General features: G+C 40.8%; 2 protein-coding genes across 4 annotated transcripts; both read left to right on the forward strand.

Annotated features, from left to right (window-relative positions):
• Positions 1-822: 822 nt before the first annotated feature.
• utp25 (UTP25 small subunit processor component) lies at positions 823-7,714 on the forward strand. The gene is made up of 12 exons (XM_051392226.1): positions 823-984; positions 2,027-2,063; positions 2,194-2,386; positions 2,472-2,720; positions 2,930-3,018; positions 3,105-3,515; positions 3,883-4,099; positions 4,193-4,395; positions 4,707-4,889; positions 5,195-5,304; positions 5,754-5,999; positions 6,903-7,714. Exons 1-12 carry the CDS (start codon positions 884-886, stop codon positions 7,156-7,158), a joined length of 2,295 nt encoding a protein of 764 aa, XP_051248186.1. The 5' UTR covers positions 823-883; the 3' UTR covers positions 7,159-7,714.
• A 451-nt stretch (positions 7,715-8,165) lies between these two features.
• Positions 8,166-18,748, forward strand: zmp:0000001267 (b(0,+)-type amino acid transporter 1). Of its 3 annotated transcripts, none has more exons than XM_051392260.1 (6): positions 8,166-9,473; positions 16,810-16,943; positions 17,607-17,736; positions 17,822-17,946; positions 18,052-18,139; positions 18,231-18,748. In XM_051392260.1, the coding sequence occupies exons 1-6, from the start codon at positions 8,775-8,777 to the stop codon at positions 18,459-18,461; spliced, it is 1,407 nt and encodes a 468-aa protein (XP_051248220.1). In that variant the 5' UTR covers positions 8,166-8,774; the 3' UTR covers positions 18,462-18,748. The 3 variants fall into 3 exon arrangements, with proteins under 3 accessions (XP_051248220.1, XP_051248230.1, XP_051248211.1); XM_051392270.1 differs by lacking the exon at positions 8,166-9,473 and adding an exon at positions 12,215-14,086; XM_051392251.1 differs by lacking the exon at positions 8,166-9,473 and adding an exon at positions 14,093-15,487.
• The last annotated feature ends 388 nt before the right edge of the window (positions 18,749-19,136 follow it).

Genomic DNA, 19,136 nt, shown 5'->3' on the forward strand with positions numbered 1-19,136 from the left:
CATCATCAGGGGTTTACACTAGAACAGGTGGTTACAGTAGGCCTGTGTGGATGTCAAATCAAGAGTAAAAGCAAGAAATTCATAAAACTGTCGGAAAAAAAACGTTTTCCTTTTGTCACTATTGCTGCAAAATACGTCACATATGTACATTTCCCTGTTACTGTCACCTTGACAAATCCATTATCTAAATCCATAAATCCAGGAATCACCCTGCTAAACCCATGGGATTTATCTGCCTGTTGCAGAAAAGATTTTTCCTCAGCATTAAAGCCTATTTTTAATTTTCACAGCAAAGTTACAGAGGAATTTGTAAAAGAGTGCCGTTAGACAATCTCAGGATTATTTAGCACAGTGATCGTTGCTCATCAATGAAATACGTGCCAGTATTTACATTTAAATTGTACCATCTTCAACTATGGTATTCTGTTTTAATTATGTGATTGCAAATGTATTTCATTTTATTTTTATTTTATTTTGTTATAATGAAATACAAAGTTCAGGTAAATATTGCCAAAAACATATCCAAATATCAGAAAATCATTCAACAATAGCAATCCTAGTTGATGACATAAAACTAATAATCTGCCACACTGGAAAATGAATCATGTGTTAGTCAGACTGTAAACTGGTCAGTGTTTTGATGCTGCTTTGGATGATGTATTTAAACAATATTTACATCTGTGGTTTTAATGGCCCTGTTAGTGATATTATCTCTGAACAGTTAAAAAGTATTTACCTCCAGTCATCTGCACACCGACCAGGAGCAAACTGCACACCTGTAGTTCCACTCCGGACCTGTAGATGGCAGTAACACTGCTCATGATAGCCAACAACAGCAAACACCGGAGAGGCTGGAGGACCACACGTGTAGCACAGTGTCAACATGGGTAAAAGAAGACAGAATAAGCAGCTTTTCACAAGTTTATCCAAAAAGCAGAAGAAACACTTGAAGGAATTTGGAGAGGAGCATCCGTTTCATGATGTGTAAGCAGTCCAGCAAACTCCGGCCTGTCTTAAAGGAATTATTAAACTACTTTTATGTTAGCCAACTAGCTAAGTTACATTCAGAAAGCTTAGCCAGACACAGTGGGTAGCCTATGTTAGCTATAAGTTACGTGTTATTAGTGAACACCAAAGCTAATGTTCACTAAAAGCTGGGATATATTCTCTCCTAAACTGCACTGTTTTTTTAAGATGTAGTTTGTGAGTCTTCCTGAGATGGTTCAGTTCATTTAGACGAGTAAAATGCAAATAACAACGTTAAGTTACCACACAACTGAGAAGGTTTCTGAAGATGACACCTTCAAAATCAAATAGACACAGAGCAAATGTCTGCCCATTGTGGACCTTTATTCAACTTAATAATCTATATGTGTTAGCAACATGGCTATTAGCAGAAAGGAGTACAAGGATATCAATAGCAGAAGGTAAACATTGTATCTATAGTCCATCCCTACATTATCATCACCTCTATACAATCCACTGACATCCTTGATATTGACTGTAAGCTGTTAAACAAGTAGTTGATTTAAGTAAAAACTAAAGAAACAAGCTTTTGACCAGATGAAGCTGTCTGTACACTCTTGAGATTATGAGAATAGTTTGCCTTTTTTTACTTCCTACTATCTGTCATAAACCACTGTATGTACAATACAGAGCCATAGCTGATGCACACATACTTATTTTGACTGTAATGTCAGTGAAACTTGAAACTTGTTCCTTAACAAAACACAGACATCCTCCCATATGTGATAAAACATAAATCCAAGAAACATGGTGATAAACCTTCAGAGGACGTTGTTGGCCTCCCACAACACTTTCATAACCCTAACTCATTGTCTGGTTTTCAGAATAATAAGTGCGTCACGTGCTAAAATCACTGCGGTTTACCTTTTTTTCTGTCACGTATTCTTAATACCAACATGTCAACAAACACCAAGATCTTTGTTCTTAAGTCAAGTTTGTGGTTTTACAAAACACACATGTTGTCTAAGTAGCTACATTTCCCAATGTGTTTTTTTCACAGAGTCGGTGAACCGGAAAGAACTGAAATACTGCAACTGGTGAGTAGCACTGTCTTACAGCCCATTGAATGCAATATGAGACATATGATTCCAGACAGTTTTGTAATATTTACCTATACCAATATTATAATATTACAAATTAAAGGCGCTCTGTCTTTCCCTCTTACAGCCGGCAAGCCCAGAACACTCCGACGCTGAGCCTGATGACTTTGAGGAGGAGGAGGGTGACGACGATGACGAACCAGAGCAGAGAACAGCCTATCAGAAACTTCTTTCAACTCTCAGCCAAGCCGCCAGTAATGAGCAGAGTGAAGAGGAGAGCACTGATGATGAAGAGGAAGAAGAAGAGCTTCTTAGTGAAGGTGAGTTGGTTATTTCTGGCACAATGAGGACATTATAGGCCAGAATATGGCAGTCGACTGGATATTATTGTGCTTTTTATCCTAGGAGACAGTGATGTAGTTGGTGACGACAGTGAGGATGGCGATGAAGATGAAGGGGGAGAAGAAGAGCCAGAGGATGCAGATGAGGCTCTGACTGAGGCGGTAGAAGGGGAGGAGATGGCGGAGAAAGAGCCTGGAGCTGAAGAGTTCATAGACAAGGAACACGAGTCCCAGTTCTGTCTGGAGACCAACTTCACGGACGAAGAAGGACAAGAGGAGGTTGAAGGCACTGCAGAGCATGAAGACAGCAACGGTAAGAAAAGAGTTCAGAAAATTCAGTCTGAATTAAAAATGTTCTAATAGTTTTGTCAAATATGTTACACCGAGTTGCCTGTCCAGTACCTTTTAAGAGATTCTTTTTATGTGATTTTATTTTTTTAATAAGTGCTCGCTCAGTGAGAAGATTTGAGGGGTGTGATTTGATTGAGGCATGTTTTACAGTGTTTGTTTCTCTATATGCAGACATGTTTTTACAGCATTTGGACACAGAACTCAGTGAAGAGGATGTGCAGAAGATAACATCTGGCAGCAAAGCCAAAGCTCAGATCACGGTATTAACCGCACAACTTACAAAATCAACCTGTTTTAGTTTTTACGGTTCGTGTGCTTTACTATCTTTACTTTTCCCCACATTTAGTGGCCAAAATTGGGCACTTTACTCGTTACCAATCCCCTGGAGAAGTTTGGATCCATCGGCCCACAGAAAAACACAAACCTCCCAGTTTTCCACAAACTTTTGGAGACTCGCTGGAAGGATCTGAACCAGACCTCCAACCCTAAGGGGGTGGCTCAGGAGATCAGCCAAGTACAGCTGGAACTGCTAGCCCTTATGGGCTCCTACAAGGACCTCTACTATCCAGAGACTTGTCCTCTGAAACAGGGCCCACAGGTTCGCAGTACATACTGCCTCCATGTTCTTAACCACGTTCTGAAGGCCAACTCCCAGGTCCTGGCTCACAATGCGCAGCTAAGAGAGCAGAAAACTCAGGCTAAAGCTGGAGCTGAGCCACAGGACGAACCCAGAGACCAAGGACTGACCCGGCCCAAGGTAAAGTACTAAATTCATAATGTTTGGGTTTTTTAACAAAGCTTAACATTTTTAAACATCACCAATATTTATCAAATTCATTTATAATTAGTCTTATAAATCCCGCCACTAACGAGCACATTTTTGAGTTCTCATCTGGTTGAAAATTTTGCCGGTTTTATACTCAAATACCAAGAACACTTAGTAGTAAATGAAATGCAAGTTCATTAGGTTTCTGTACAGCAGTTTGGCCCCCAGTTCTCAGGCTGGATCACACATGTAATTTTTTCTGGAATCACTGGATTCCCTTTATGTACTTAATGATGAAATGAAACGATCTAAAACCCAACATGAACGTTATAATGACTTCAGAATGTGAATGTGTCAGGTCCTGATTCTCGTCCCGTTTCGAGGCGGAGCTCTGCGAGTCGTCCAGACACTCATCAGCCTGCTGGAGACCAAAGGCAGGAAGATAGTGGTCAGCAACAAGAAGAGGTTCAAGGAGGAGTTTGGCGAAGAGGCAGACGACAAGCCATCCAATCTGCAGAGACCGGACGATTACAGCGCCATCTTCTCGGGCAACGTGGATGATCACTTCAGGATAGGTACAGTTTAACAAACATAAGTCAACCCACCTTTTGGATAACCTCTTAAGTGTATCAGTCTGAGGCCTCATTGCTGTCCTCTTTACTCACCAGGGGTCTCCATCGTGAGGAGCAGCATCCGTCTGTACTCCCCCTTTTATTCCTCGGACATCATCATTGCGTCTCCGTTGGGCCTCCGTACAGTGCTGGGAGCTGAGGGAGAAAGTAAGAGAGACTTTGACTTCCTCTCCTCCATCGAGCTGCTGGTGGTGGACCAGGCAGATGTCTTACTCATGCAAAACTGGGAACACGTCTTGGTAAGAACACACAAGTGATAAACATGATACATTATATTTTTAGTGCTTGGAAGGAGTTGGTGCCATCTGCTGTTTAAGTTAAACACTTAGGAAAACACTGCTGGAGCCTTGACAGAGCATTTCAGGTTAAGGTTTGTCTTTATAAAGGGTGATATTCCTTTTGTTAAAAGAGTCACATTTTGTAACTTGTAATAAATGTTCTATAAATAATCATTTGTTTACATACCAAATCTGTCAAAAGTTGGTGTAGTTCAGGTGTGTCAGTATACGTTGATCTCCTATGTAAAATCACATGGTACACCCCTCTACAGCATGTGATAAAGTACATGAACCTGCAGCCGCTGGACTCCCATGGAGTGGATTTCTCCAGGGTGCGGATGTGGAACCTGAATAACTGGGCCAAACACTACCGGCAGACACTGGTGTTCAGCTCCATCCAGGACCCGCAGATCAACAACATCCTCACCAAGCACTGTGCCAACTACAGAGGACAGGTACTGCATGTTATACATAACAATACACCCACTTCTGGGACCACACATTCAGTACAGCCTGCAATTTAGTCAAACACATGACTAAGAGGCAGAAATGATGTCACAGACTAAGTTAATCCTCAGTGGTTGGAGCAGTAGCCACACTAAGTTGTTTACTGCAGTCAGCTGGATATCCCAGCAGAGCCCTGGTTAGTTAACCTGCTGACCTTTTAAGATCAAGAGTGAAAACAAATTTGAATTTGTATTTCTTCATTGTCATATGATGTGTGATGTTTTTGTTATAATCTGTGTGTGTTTTGTCCTAGGTTGCCACTAAGAACATGCCAAAAACAGGTTCCATCTGCCAGGTGCTGGTTCAGCTGCCTCATGTGTTTCAGATGTTCTCCTCCGACAGCTTTATGGACCACGATGCTCGGTAAGGTCTTCCCACAGAGGTGAACCATGTGATGCCATCACAGCCAGACAACTTATGGACTACAACATAGACCAAGGGTTTTCAAAAGCTTTGGGGGAAATATGTTGCCATTGATTCAGTGTTACACTGGAAGCCCTGTTTAGCCTTCATTTATTTACACTTGGAGCTCATTGGCAGTGTATCTATGGATATACAGACAGCTATCACTGACAAAAATATATATTTTAGTGACTTTATAAGGAGCATTCAAATCCAAATTTCTATGAGAGCCTTATTTTTATGGTATTAGCACATTGGTTATTTATGTGACTTGTGTTATTTAATTGTATGTCTTAGGGAAAAAGAGATTATAATATATGCAAGAGCTCAAGAGATCTTGACAAATGCTTGATTCTTCCCAACAAAATGTAAAGCTGTTTTATTTCTGCTCTTCTCCATCCTGCCTGTAGGTTTCAGTTCTTTATAGATAAAGTGCTACCTCAGTACAGGGACTCAGTAATGTCCCACACTCTGATCTACATCCCGTCTTACTTCGACTACGTACGGTTGCGCAACTACATGAAGAAAGAGGAAATAAACTTTGCCAGCATCTGCGAGTATTCCAGCAAGTCAGAGGTGTCCAGAGCCAGGCACTTCTTCCAGAAAGGGGATAAACAGTTCCTGCTCTTCACTGAACGCTTCCACTTCTACAAGAGGTCAGTTCTTTTTAATGCTCCAGCAGGTAACCTCTGCATGTGTTGGGCTTTGTGACTGATTCAAGGGGGATTTAGTCTTTTTACCCAGTGGTTGGAGCACAGGTCAGTCAGCTAGTAAAGGCCTCCTGTAGCAGGTAGCAGTAGGGTTTCCCTGCTGAAAGACGCTGGTTGTTCAGTGGCTCGAACTGGACCTCACCAACCACAGGGCCACACATTAACAGAAAGTCACTGAATATGATGAGCATTCTGGTGATGCTGCAAGCCCTCCCATGCCATCGATAGTGAAGGGTTTAAAGTCAGTAATCTTTTGTTACCTTTTTAACAGTTAACATTTCACCTTTTGTGATAACAGGTGTAATGATCCCTTTTACAGAGTTCAAAAGTTAGACCTCTTACTTTAGCATTTGTAAAGACTCAGAACCCTTTTCTCTAGTTTATTCATGCCACCAGATGGGGTAGTCATACACTGTAGTTTATCTATTGTAGACAGTTGATTAAAAACACACATACAAATATATATTTGTAATTTAACATTGTACCTCAAACAATAATGTAATTCTTATACTTATTTTAGATACTTATCTGACTTAAATAAGATGTTTATATAAGTTATATAATAAGCTTTTTCAACACCTCTTTGGATTTCCAGTGCATCTGCAGGTCATAGAAAGCATTACATTTCTCAAGAAAAAGAAGAAAGTCTTACATAAATTAGTTTTCTTAAATACTTGTCTGTATTGGTATATTGTGGCACTATCTCAACAATGTAAAGCAATAATCAGAAATTATTGCTATATACTGCTGGAAAGTATTGAAAAAATGTGATAAAAGCGGTATTAAAAAGTCTTGCATTTAACCGGGTGAGCTCTGCAGAACCATTGATCTCTGACTTCTTTTACTAAGGTACACCATCAAGGGGATCCAGAACCTGATATTTTATGGATTACCCTCCTTCCCCCACTTCTACAGCGAGGTGTGTAACATGCTGGCAGCGGGGGGTCGGGGGGAGGAGGCCAGCTGGACCTGCACTGCCCTCCACTCCCGCTATGATGCTCACAAGCTAGCTGCCATCACTGGAGCCCAGCGAGCCGGACAGATGCTGCACTCCAACAAGACTGTTCACCTCTTCATCACAGGAGGGGAGGATAAAGCCTCATGATGGAGACGGACAGATAAAAGAGAGGGACCACTGCACGACACCGTGGTAGATATCTACTGTATATTATTACAGTGAGATGATCCTGGTGTAACAACAAAGATGTTGAATGCAGGTCTGTGATAGTGGATTGTCATCACATCACAGGATACCTGGTTTGACATCATTAAAGCTTTCCACTGCAGTGGTACATTCACTCTTACATACTCCAGGAAAACAAATCGTGTTTGTTGGCTTTGTTTGATGTGTTGTGGGTGGCAACCGTCCAGAAACATCAAGCCATAAAGTGAAGAGATCATAAAACACTGCTCTGGTTTGTAAATTAGGTTGTAGGTGACCACTGTGATAAGATGTTGTAAAAACATCACTCACTGGTTGTATGTATGTTTTCTTATTCAGCATACGGAATAAATATTTCATTATGTTTTATTATCTTTCCTATTTTTTGCTAAGAGTTAATATTTGTACCAATAGTGCTAAAATGTTCCAAAAGTGATAAAATAATGCTCAATATCCATATTCATGGTGGCATACCCAATATAAAATTGTTTTAAATGAATCAGGGGTGTGTTGCCTTTTTTTCGTGCCTGATTAGAATTTAGTTGTTATGACAAAATGTCACACAGATGTTTAATGGGAAGTGATGACATTTTATACTCATCATGTCCAAAAAACAGGAACAGACGGGGAGATTGTGAAAATATTTCACAGTTGGTCGGACACTGAATTGGTGACACTTTCGATTCAGAGGTCAAAGGTCATTGAGACCTCAAAATAGGTTTTTAGCCATAAATTCAGAATGAATTGACTGGGTTGACACAATGAGTAAGCAAGAACTAGCACAGTACAGGCTTTATAACAACTAAACTTTATACATTTTTATAATTCCTTCAATGTCTTCACCACATATCTGAAACTGGACACTGCAACTTGCCTGGTTGGCAAAGGCATACAACCATAGGTCAGTAATTCTACTTATATTTAGTATTTTAGGAATTATTAACCAGAAGAATTTAAAGTAGTACTTCTGTGTGTGAATGTGTAGCTGTGAAACACAAAGATACAGTGGTTCTCAACCTTTTTGGTGTCAAGAAGATATAGATGTAGTCTTAGACATTCCTGTCTTTGAGATTCTATAACTGTCTGTACTGTAGATTGGGCAGGTTAACAGTGAAGATTTGGAAAACAAACGATGAAATTAAAATATTCCCCATTTTTCATGGAACCCCCCACGAAGGAGACCTGTTGGTCCTTGGACACCAGGTTGAGAACCTCTGAATTAGTAGAGCAGGGGAAGAGAGTGAGAGGATCTCGCAGGTCTGATTTATAGACTTCTGAGCACAGCTTACTGCATCTCTGACCTCCTGAAACAAAAGAAAGGAGCATAGCACCAGCAAAGATAAGGCCAACCCTGGGCCCACAACAACCATGTACACTACTCCCCCTAAATATGAGGTGCAAAGCAAAACAGACTCATATAAAAACACTTGGTTGTATGACCAACCCACGTAATTATTAACTCCCTGAGTTGCTGCAATAGTGACTTTGGCCACACAATTACAGTGTTTTCTCCTTTGGTAAAGGTATCGGACAACAGACAGTCTGCAACTGCTGCGATCATGGGCGACAAGACACAGAAGCTCAACCTGAAGCGGGAAGTAGGGCTGATGGGAGCTGTGTCCCTCATAGGAGGGACAATGATTGGGTCTGGGATCTTCATGACCCCACAGACTGTGCTCTACTCCATCGGGAGCCCCGGAGCCAGCTTGGTGGTGTGGGCATGCTGTGGCTTACTGGTGATACTGGCGTCTTTCTGCTACGCTGAGCTGGGCACTGTTATAAGAGAATCAGGAGGGGAGTACATCTACATCCTCAGGACTTCAGGCCCGGTCGTCGCCTTCATGTTAATCTTCAGCTCTGTGTTATTTGTGAGACCTGCTGGTATTGCTGGCATGGCTCTGGGTTTTGCCCAGTATGTCGTGGCTCCTTTCTACTCAGACTGCCCCCCTCCAGTGGTGCAGGTGAAGTGCGTGGCTGCAGCTGCAATTGTGGTCCTAGCCATTGTGAACTGCCTCAACGTTCGCCTTTCGATGGCAGTCCAAGTGTTTTTTATGGCGGCCAAAGTTCTGGCCTTGGCGGTCATTATAATAGGAGGTGTGGTGATGCTTATCAGAGGGCACACGGAAAACTTTGAAGACTCTTTTGAGAACACAAATGTGGGCATCAATCCAATTGGTATTGCTTTCTACCAGGGACTATGGGCCTATGATGGCTGGAACAATCTGAATTATGTTACTGAAGAGTTGAAACGTCCAGAAGTAAGTAAAAAGGGTATATGGGGTTTTAGTGGAAAATGTTATTGCACTGAGTTATTTAGACCAAATAAGCTCCCCACCATCACCATAAAGAAAAAACTTGTAATGTTTTTCTACATAGGTGAAAACGGGGAATGCAATCCAATCAATGTTTGAACTTTTATCTCCAGAACCCACACACACACGTTCATACAGTATATGTCATGTTGGATATCTGTGAAACCATCAATGAGATAAGAACAGGGGAGTCTTTTAGTGTCATGATAACAAATCCTCTGTCTTTCCTGACCCCATGATTGTGGGGAAATTTAGACTTACTGGTGACCCACCTTCATAGTCACGTGTAAAGTGCCATCAAGCCAACTGCTATAGCCACACACTAAAAGTCAGATCACCCAGTCTATGTTTGTGCCTCAGTGACACTCTTAAGATCTATCCTTATTTTGATAACCTGCTCATCAGAGTGAAAAACTTAACCACCACCAAACCTAATAAATTAGACAAATGTCTTCATTGCTCAGCTATACCTTGATAATAATAATAAGATAATTGCTGAAATGTTACTATTCCCATTACTGCAAAATTGCAAAAGCTGGGAATAAAAAATTAACAAAAACATATAATACTGCTGGAAGTAATGAGCAAAGTCACAAAAACGAGTATGTCCCACCTTGTGTCAGTCCGACCCTCAGATGTCTGACAGTAAACTGTTAATCTGTAGCCAATTGTAAAGGACATGTCTAGTGTAGAAGAAAGTAGTTTAGTTTTATTTCCCTATCGGTTGTGTATCTTGATTTAAGTGTCTACTGTTCTAGCCATGTTAAGATAAACTATTTTACATTAATTGATCTCTGTTTGCAAAGCCTTTTATTGTGAGGAAAGCCCTGGTCACCCCTGTGAGGAATCACAACTTAGCTATCATACAAACCCAAGTTGTTCCAGAATCACAGCCTCGCTCCCATTTTGGCTTTTGTCAATACAATAGCAATGTACAAAAAACTAATCTTGTATGTAAATCCACTCAGAAAGACCTGGAAGTGAGTGAGAAGTGAGTCTCTCAAACCCTCCTCCTGGTGCTGACACAGAATGCACATCTTGGGTACTGGTAGTTTTGAATGTCTCTTCATTTCTTCATTGGCACCATTATAGGATGTGGGATTTTCTCCCCAGTATGTGCTATCCACTATTTGCAGCCCTGGGGCCAGCCTTATTATGTTGGCTTGCTGTGGGTTGATAGCCATGCTGGGGGAACTTAGCTATGTTGAACTAGGCACATGTCATACCAGCAGTTTTATGGTTTAATATGTTTTGGCCCCCGTTTACGGCTGTAGCCCTCCACAAGTGGTGGAGAAGTTGGTGGCTGCAGCAGCTATCATGGGACATCCAGGTGGTTTCCAGGGACACACTGAGAACTTTGAGAGCTCCTTTGAGGGAACAAATGTTGGTGTCAGCTCAACTGGCATTACCTTCTGTAAGGACTTGTGGTCCTATGGTGGGTGGAACACTTAACTGAGGAGGTGAAACATCCAGAATAAGTGTCTGTTTTCTTTTTTCACAATTAACTTTCATGCTCAATAGTCTCTCGCTTTACTATATAGATTACTGCAGTGCAGTCTGAGAAACACATAAAAAAGATTACCAGTGCATCTTAATCAGTCACTGTTTTGCCTTCTTCCCTGATTGAATTTTAAAAAGACTTACAGTGGTATTGCTATTTTTACTGAAGGATCTCAATACTTCTACCTTCACTGCCTGAACTGAACTGATACACTCTCTGTGGAGGAGGCAGATTTAAAGGAAGCCATACCCTCAAGGTACCAGGGGTGTATGACATTAACGCTGACATGCTAAAGCTATAAATATTGCTGGGCTGTCTTGGATAACACTTTTTAATGCCTAAAGGAGGGGACAGTGTCTGGCAGGTGTAACACTGCTCAGTCTTCACTAAAATAACAAGAAAGCTTATTCCAGGGTACTGGAAAACATTGTAAAGCTTCAGATTCTGGAGGGCCACTGCAGATTCTGTCCTGGCCACAGACTAGTGGAGCAGCTCTTTATTCTTGACAGTATTCTGTAGAGGTCGTGGGAGTTTAGCCTTTCAGTCTCCATGTGTTTTGTGGACATGGAGTGGGCTTACAACTGTGTCCTTTGGGGTGTCTTGAGTGGGGCACTGTAGGAATGCAAAGTGCCAGGGCCATTGCTACATTCCATCTGGTCCTCTGTAGTGAGAGCTGTTTCCATATTAATGGCAAGAAGGTAATGCATACCCTGTGGATGTTGAATTAAGTCATGCTTTTCCATTACCCCTGGTTCTGTTTGTTATTTACATGGACAGAATCTCTTGGCACAGTCACGAGGCAAATAGTGCCTGGTTCAGTGATCTCAGGATTGCATCTCTTCTTTTTGCAGATCATGTAGTTCTCCTGGCTTCATCAGGTGGTAATCTCTGAGCCGGGATGGAGTATAAGAGTAAGTTATTTCAAAGCGCTTCAGTCTCAAGCTTTCAAACACAGTTTTAGTCTGGACATTAATGGTATCAGTTTGAAGTGGCAGAATGTTTGAACTCATACTTCACATCAGTTGCAAACAGTCTGGTACAAGTACAGAGCTTTTATCCTCAACCTCTCTCTGAAGCCCGCCACATAGAAAAAGAGCCAAAAATGTTTGCATCATATTTGATACTGTACATCAGGCATTTATAGCAATTTATTGATACATTGCATTTGGAACATTTGAATGGGTTTTTTTTTTTCAAATAGGAACTGTTTTACAACTTTTTCATTTTGCCTTGTGGTAGGCCAAAAACCAGTTTGCTCAATATAACACAGATTATGATAGTCAAGGAATAATTTTAATGAAAATCAATGAGGAAAAGACAATTATTAGTAAGCGAGCCATTACAACCTTCAAGTGATTATTACGAGAGCAGGTTAAAAAAACATCCATTTCCACTCTAACGATATCTTAAAATGGCAATAAATTCTTTAATTAGTTTAATTTAATCATGAAATACAATGACAATTGAGGGATTTACAGGCAAATCACCTTTTATACCCACTGTATCATATTGACACACATTTTCACCACAATTTTGTCATAAAATAAAGTACAAAATATGAAGTAATTATAAGTTGCTTCAATACAGTAAATATGTATATTGAAATATTTGTATCAATATAGCGCAACGTAAAAAAATTTTTGCAAATCACTACATGAAGGCAACCATTTTGGATTTGGCACTCAAAAGGCCCGCCACTTTCTGCAGTGCACAAACAATCCACCAGAGGGCAGAAGACAGTCATGGTGATGACAGATCTCAGAACTCCCCCTTAACCTCTTAAAAATCATTAGCTTTTTAATTTCGTCATTGGAATTCCCAAATAAAAAAGGCTTGAAATAGAAGAACTGTTGGGCCAAAGAGCATGTATGACAACTAATTTGAAAGGCAACATGCTCTAGTTCGTGAAAACTTGCTCATTTAGTACGGGGCTAACACACAGCCTCCACTACATCTGCTTAAACATAAAGGAAACATTTATTTCTTTGGTTCTTGTCTTCAGTAAGTCAGTATTTGAGTCGCATTAATGAGGCCATGCTCAATGTTACAACTGTTACGACATACATCATGTCAACTACATCTGCGTAAAATATTAGACTTCTGGGCCAAACTTTATGGGAGCTAGTCTTTAGTGTCACTGGTGTCCCCAAACCTTAACCCTGATCCGGTGCACTGTGGATCTGGTGGATTTTAACAGGTTAAGAGACAAGAAGGCAATGATCAAAGTCAAACACCGCACCTTGGTTTTAGTGGCTATTGAAGAGTTAGCAGTTAATCTACAGACGGTTCAATGAAAACATGAGCACACATGCCTAGTGTGTCCTCCGAAAGCCTTTGAGGAAGCAGCAGTTATCGAACAATGGAGAGTGACAAACAGGGACTCAACCTGAAGAGGGAAGTTGGGATTATAGGAGCTGTGTCATTCATTGCTGGAACCATGATGGGATCTGGAATATTTGTATCCCCCCAGTATGTGCTATCCACTATTGGCAGCCCTGGGGCCAGCCTTGTTATATGGGCCTGCTGTGGGTTGATAGCCATGCTGGGGGGACTCTGCTATGCTGAACTGGGCACAGTCATACCGGAGTCTGGAGCAGAGTATATCTACATTCTGCGGACGGCAGGGAAAGTGGTGGCTTTCATGTTTGTCTTCAGCTTCATCATTGTCATGAGACCTGCCAGTGCCACAGGAATTGCTCTGAGCTTTGCTGAATATGTTGTGGCCCCCTTTTACAACGAGTGCACCCCTCCACAGCTGGTGGTGAAGTGCGTGGCTGCAGGAAGTATCATGGTGCTGGCCATTGTTAACTGTCTGAGCGTCCGCTTGGCCACCGCCATCCAGGTGGTTTCCATGGCAGTCAAAGTGCTGGCAATGGCAGTGATCATACTGGGAGGTGTTGTGATGCTTTTCCAGGGACACACTGAGAACTTTGATAACTCTTTTGAGGGAACAAATGTTGGTGTCAGTTCAATTGGCATTGCTTTTTATCAGGGCTTGTGGTCCTATGATGGCTGGAACACTCTGAATTATTTAACTGAAGAGCTGAAGGATCCCGAAGTAAGAGTTTCACTGTTTACTATTCAGAAATCATTATGTTCTTAGCAAACATTAAATTGAGAGATTATATTCTTTTTGTCAAGTATGTTTCATTGAGGAAGACTGTACATCTGCAATCAAGATCATGCATCCTTTTTGTCGTTCATTGTTTATTCATGTTTTTGGGCAATCAATCAGTCTGAACGAAACAAGAAATTCAAATTGCCCACTATCTTCCCTATCCCTATCTTCTCCCACTTATTAAAGATGATACATCCAATATCAACCTGTTATCTAAGTGTTTACAAGTCAAGTCATAAAATAATAAAGAAAATACTTAAGGTTTGAAAAAAAGCAAATTACACAAAGAGTGGAAGTGCTGAGGTTAGATAGTTTGAAAAACACAATAAAGCTGCCACTGCTGTGCGATACAACAATGATCATCTCCTGACAAGGAATTACATGACAAGTTAAAATGTAAGCTTAGAATCAAGATCAGATTTCAGATTTATTGTTAGATATACAACCATAGCTGAGTTAATATTACATTCAAGCTACTTATATGTGACAGTTTTTACTACCTCCTCTTCATTTACTGTTATATACAGTCTACAGGTGTGTGCCAATGTCCTTATCTGGGTATCTCGTCTGTGAGAGCATAACAACTACAGTATCTTCATTTTACACTTTCTGATCTACGTGGCCATGGCGGACAAAGAACCTGAAGCCCTGAAAATGAAGCGGGAAATTGGGTTGATAGGCGGTGTGGCACTAGTTTCAGGGACTATGATCGGATCTGGTATATTCATGTCCCCACAGTTTGTGCTGGCCTTCGTGGGAAGCCCGGGAGCAAGTCTGGTGATCTGGGCTCTCTCAGGAGTTGTAGCTATGTTTGCAGCGCTGTCCTATACCGAGCTCGGGACGGTCATTCCTGAATCTGGTGGGGACTTCATCTACATACTGAGGATCTATGGTTCATGTCCTGCCTTTTTTGCAGCATTCACTTTTATCCTGGTTGTGAAACCGTTCAGCATGGCTGCAATGGCAATTAGCATTGCAGAGTATGTTATAGCACCTTTTTACCCAGACTGCCATGCTCCTCAGCTGGTAGTGAAGTGTGCTGCAGCTGTGACTATACTGGTTGTTGCCATAGCCAACATCTTGAATGTCCGAGCTGCCATCAGAATCCAAGTGGTCTTCTTGGTGGCAAAGGTGCTCACTTTGACTTTAATTGTAATTGGAGGGATAGTGGAGCTCATACAGAGCAGCAGTGTCATTGTGGAAAGTTTAAAAGTTGAGAATGCATTTAAAGGCACTCAGTACTCTTTGAGCACTCTAGGAATGGCTTTTTTTCAAGGACTCTGGTCTTATGCTGGCTGGTACAACCTGAACTATGTCACCGAAGAGCTAAAAAGACCAGAGGTGAAAATGCATATATAATATGTATTATATTATGTATTATTGTATATTATATATTTTATTCAAATACAATAGTGCCTGTAATCACCGGATAGATAATGCCCTGTTAAATATTTTGCAGGACGAATGTTTTGATCCCAAACTGGGAAGATGACAAAGCTATGATTGTATTATAGAAATTAAGCTGATGAGTGTTACTTTATAACTTCTTCTACTTTTGCTTCAAATGCTTATTTCAAAACCCATTCACCAGTCTGTTGACTGTATGCCAGTTCAGAACTGCTTAAAGGTTTCTGTATAGACCAATAATTAAACTGTCAGAGGTGTTGGTGCTAAGTTACATAAAGACACTCAAGGTTTGTTTTTATAGCTGCAATTGTGCTCTTATCTAACTGTGACAAAGGTGTGTGCCTGCCAGTGTTGTTATCATGTGCACAGTAAATACAAAATGTAAAATCACAGAACCAGGTGTCCGATCACAGAATATTGTTTGGCATAAAAAGTAGGTCACAATCACAGCTGGCTAGTTTGGTGGTTACTGTTTTTTTTATTCACTGAAGTCACTGAAGCTGTATTTCTGTTATGGATATCAATTGCAAATTGTTAGAAATAAATGGAAAAACTTTTTTTCCAGCCAGTTTGATCTACTTGCCAAAAGTTGAAGAAATAACATTCAAAGTTAATTAGGAACATCTTTCCTCGTAGAAAATGTATTTAGCTGATATATATCATCATGCAGTAGAGTTCTAACTGATTTTCTGTTTAGGAGTGATGTGATGACAATGTGAACCTCGTTGTGGAAATTCAAATGAAATGTGATGTAAATCATTTTCCAGCTATTGACAATGGTTAGGCCTTTTGAAAGATAAGGTAATATTTGTTTAGACAGTTCAAACAGATTCATTGTTGGGAGGACTACAACATTTGTGCTTCATAATGGGATGCTCAATGTCTTTTTAGACAGTTTGAACACTTCATGCTTTTAGATTTTATTCTTGAGGGTTTGGAGGGCAATCCTGGACCTATGGTGAATGATCTTCATAGCTGACAGATTCTGAATGTGTCATTTTGAGTTTGTTCTTTTAATGAATCATTGTTATAGTCAAGTAACCACTCCAACAACTTTGCAAGCTAGATTCATGCATTTTGAACAGCTTTCCATCTTCATTTGGAAATGATTGTACAAAATTTGGGATCCAAAATTTCAACAATTTTGGTGTTGAAAGTATATAAACAGTGTAAGTGCATGTTTAATCCTGTAGTTTGGCTCCAGATGTTTTCATGTTAACCAGAACAAAAAAATGATGTTGCTTTTTTTCTTCCAGGTGAATCTTCCTAGGGCGGTTGTCATTGCCATTTCTCTGGTGACTGGCTTATATCTGCTGGTGAATGTGAGCTACCTGACAGTAATGACACCTAGAGAGCTCATGTCCTCCAGCGCAGTAGCAGTAACCTGGGGGTAAGACCGCACCTGATGTCAATGTCCCAGATTCAGGTAGACAGGTCCACACTGTCTGTTTAAATTGGTGTGTCTGGTGTTAAAATTGCTCATTTTAAAGGGGCTTTAAAATAGTACTCCACTGATTTACCACTCCTACAACACTGTATTAAAAAGGGATGCAGCAGAACCAGACACATTGTCTTTTTATTTTCATGACTTCTTCTTCCTTGTAAAAACCTGACGTCCACATTAACCACAGTGCAACTCCACCACTTACAATTCCGGCTGAGATTCTGGTGTGTTATGAAAGCAGCGGCTAATGTAGCCTCTAGCCTCAGGCAGAGATGAGGAGTGAGCTATAGAGGGTCTGGAAATCTCCTTTCTCACACCCCAAATGTTTTTCAGTTGCAAACTTCTAGTCTTCAGGCCCAACTGACACTGCCTCAAGCACATTTACATATGCAGTAGTATTCCTCAAGACCCATAATCAGACTTGGATGTGTAAAAGAAAATACTTTTAATTACCTCTATCATTGACCTGGAGGAAAAGCACATCAGCAGTGCACTCAACACTGCAGTGACATGAGCACAGTTAGTTCAGACATCACTAATGACCTTTAGAGCAGTAAGAATAAAAAAATAAAAAAAAGCTCTTGTGAGAACTTCAACCTTTTTCCACAGGAATAAGGTGCTAGGAAGCTGGGGCTGGATCATGTCTGTGGCTGCAGCATTGTCTGCTTTTGGTTCACTGAACGGGACATTCTTCAGTGGTGGCCGCGTGTGCTTTGTTGCTGCCAGGGAGGGACACATGGTGAGAATCCCTCTACCTTATGAACATATGTGATTGTTGAGATGGTTGTCACAGAGTTTCACTCAGACTTGTGTTTGTTTTGTAGCCAGATATTCTGGCCATGGCTCACGTCCACAGACTGACTCCATCTCCAGCCCTGATATTCACCACTGTTGTCTCTCTGGTAGTGCTGATCCCCGGAGACTTCCAGAGTATTGTCAACTTCTTCAGGTGAAAACTGGATCCGCTTTGTATATATTTAATATTTCTTCTTTATTATTAAAATGTACAGCCTGTTTGTATTTGTCTGACATTCCTCTTCATTGCTGCTGTCAGTTTCACTGCCTGGTTTTTCTATGCCATCACCCTATCTGGACTTATCTACCTCAAGATTAAGAAGCCGGAGCTCCCCAGGCCGTACAAGGTCAGTGTAACACTTTCACATGCATAAACACCGTCTGTCTTTTTTTAAAATCACAGGATGACAATCAGCTTGTCTCTTCCTCTCTCCACAGGTACCCATTATACTCCCCATACTGGTCCTCATTGCAGCAATATTCCTTGTGCTGGCACCAATCATAGACGATCCTCAGATCGAATACCTCTATGTGACTTTATTTATCTTAAGTGGAGCTATAATCTACGTACCCTTCATCCATTACAAGCTCTGCCCAGGACTGCTCACCAAGTTAACAGTGTTCCTGCAGCTGTTCCTAGAGGTCGCCCCGGCTGAGAAGAACCTTTAATTCGGGCAGAAAATTTCAGAAGAAAGAGGTGTTTTTCCAATGTTATTGCTTGTGTTTTTTAACTCAACCTGCTGTTGCTATGACCAAAGGTGAAAGTCTGTCACTCGCAGCTCCAAGAACTAAAGAACCAAACCGTAGCATCCTTTGTCTTTAAACAGTTACTTTTTTAATTACTGTGTCTTACGGTGCTAAAGAACTGTATGTAATGAAATTGTAATAAAATTATGCATCCACCGTTGTGCTTCAGAAAACTGTACAAAAATAAAACAAGGCTTGTTTCTCAACAACTATTGGATGGACATTTATGTCTGCCTCAGAATGATTTGTAATAATGTTGGTGATCAGTTAACCTTAATCTTGCACCATCAACAGGTAAAAACCTCTATTTGTCCAATGTTTGGCTTTATGATCAAATGCCTACAAAACCAATGACATTCCCATCAGCTTCGGATGTACTTTGTGTTTAATGCTGATTAGCAAATGTTAGCATGCTAGCATCCAAAACCAAGATGGTGAACATGGTAAACATTACACCTGCTAAACATCCACATTAGCTTGTTTACCTTCATGCTTACCTCAAGTACAGCCTCACAGAGTGTAGACTTCTGTTAGTTAGCAGGTCATCTGGGCTACAAGATCCTTAATAAGACATTCTGAAATAAACACTCATACAGA

Source organism: Dicentrarchus labrax, unplaced genomic scaffold (genome assembly GCF_905237075.1).
Source record: "Dicentrarchus labrax unplaced genomic scaffold, dlabrax2021, whole genome shotgun sequence".
NCBI classification, from domain to species: domain Eukaryota; kingdom Metazoa; phylum Chordata; class Actinopteri; family Moronidae; genus Dicentrarchus; species Dicentrarchus labrax.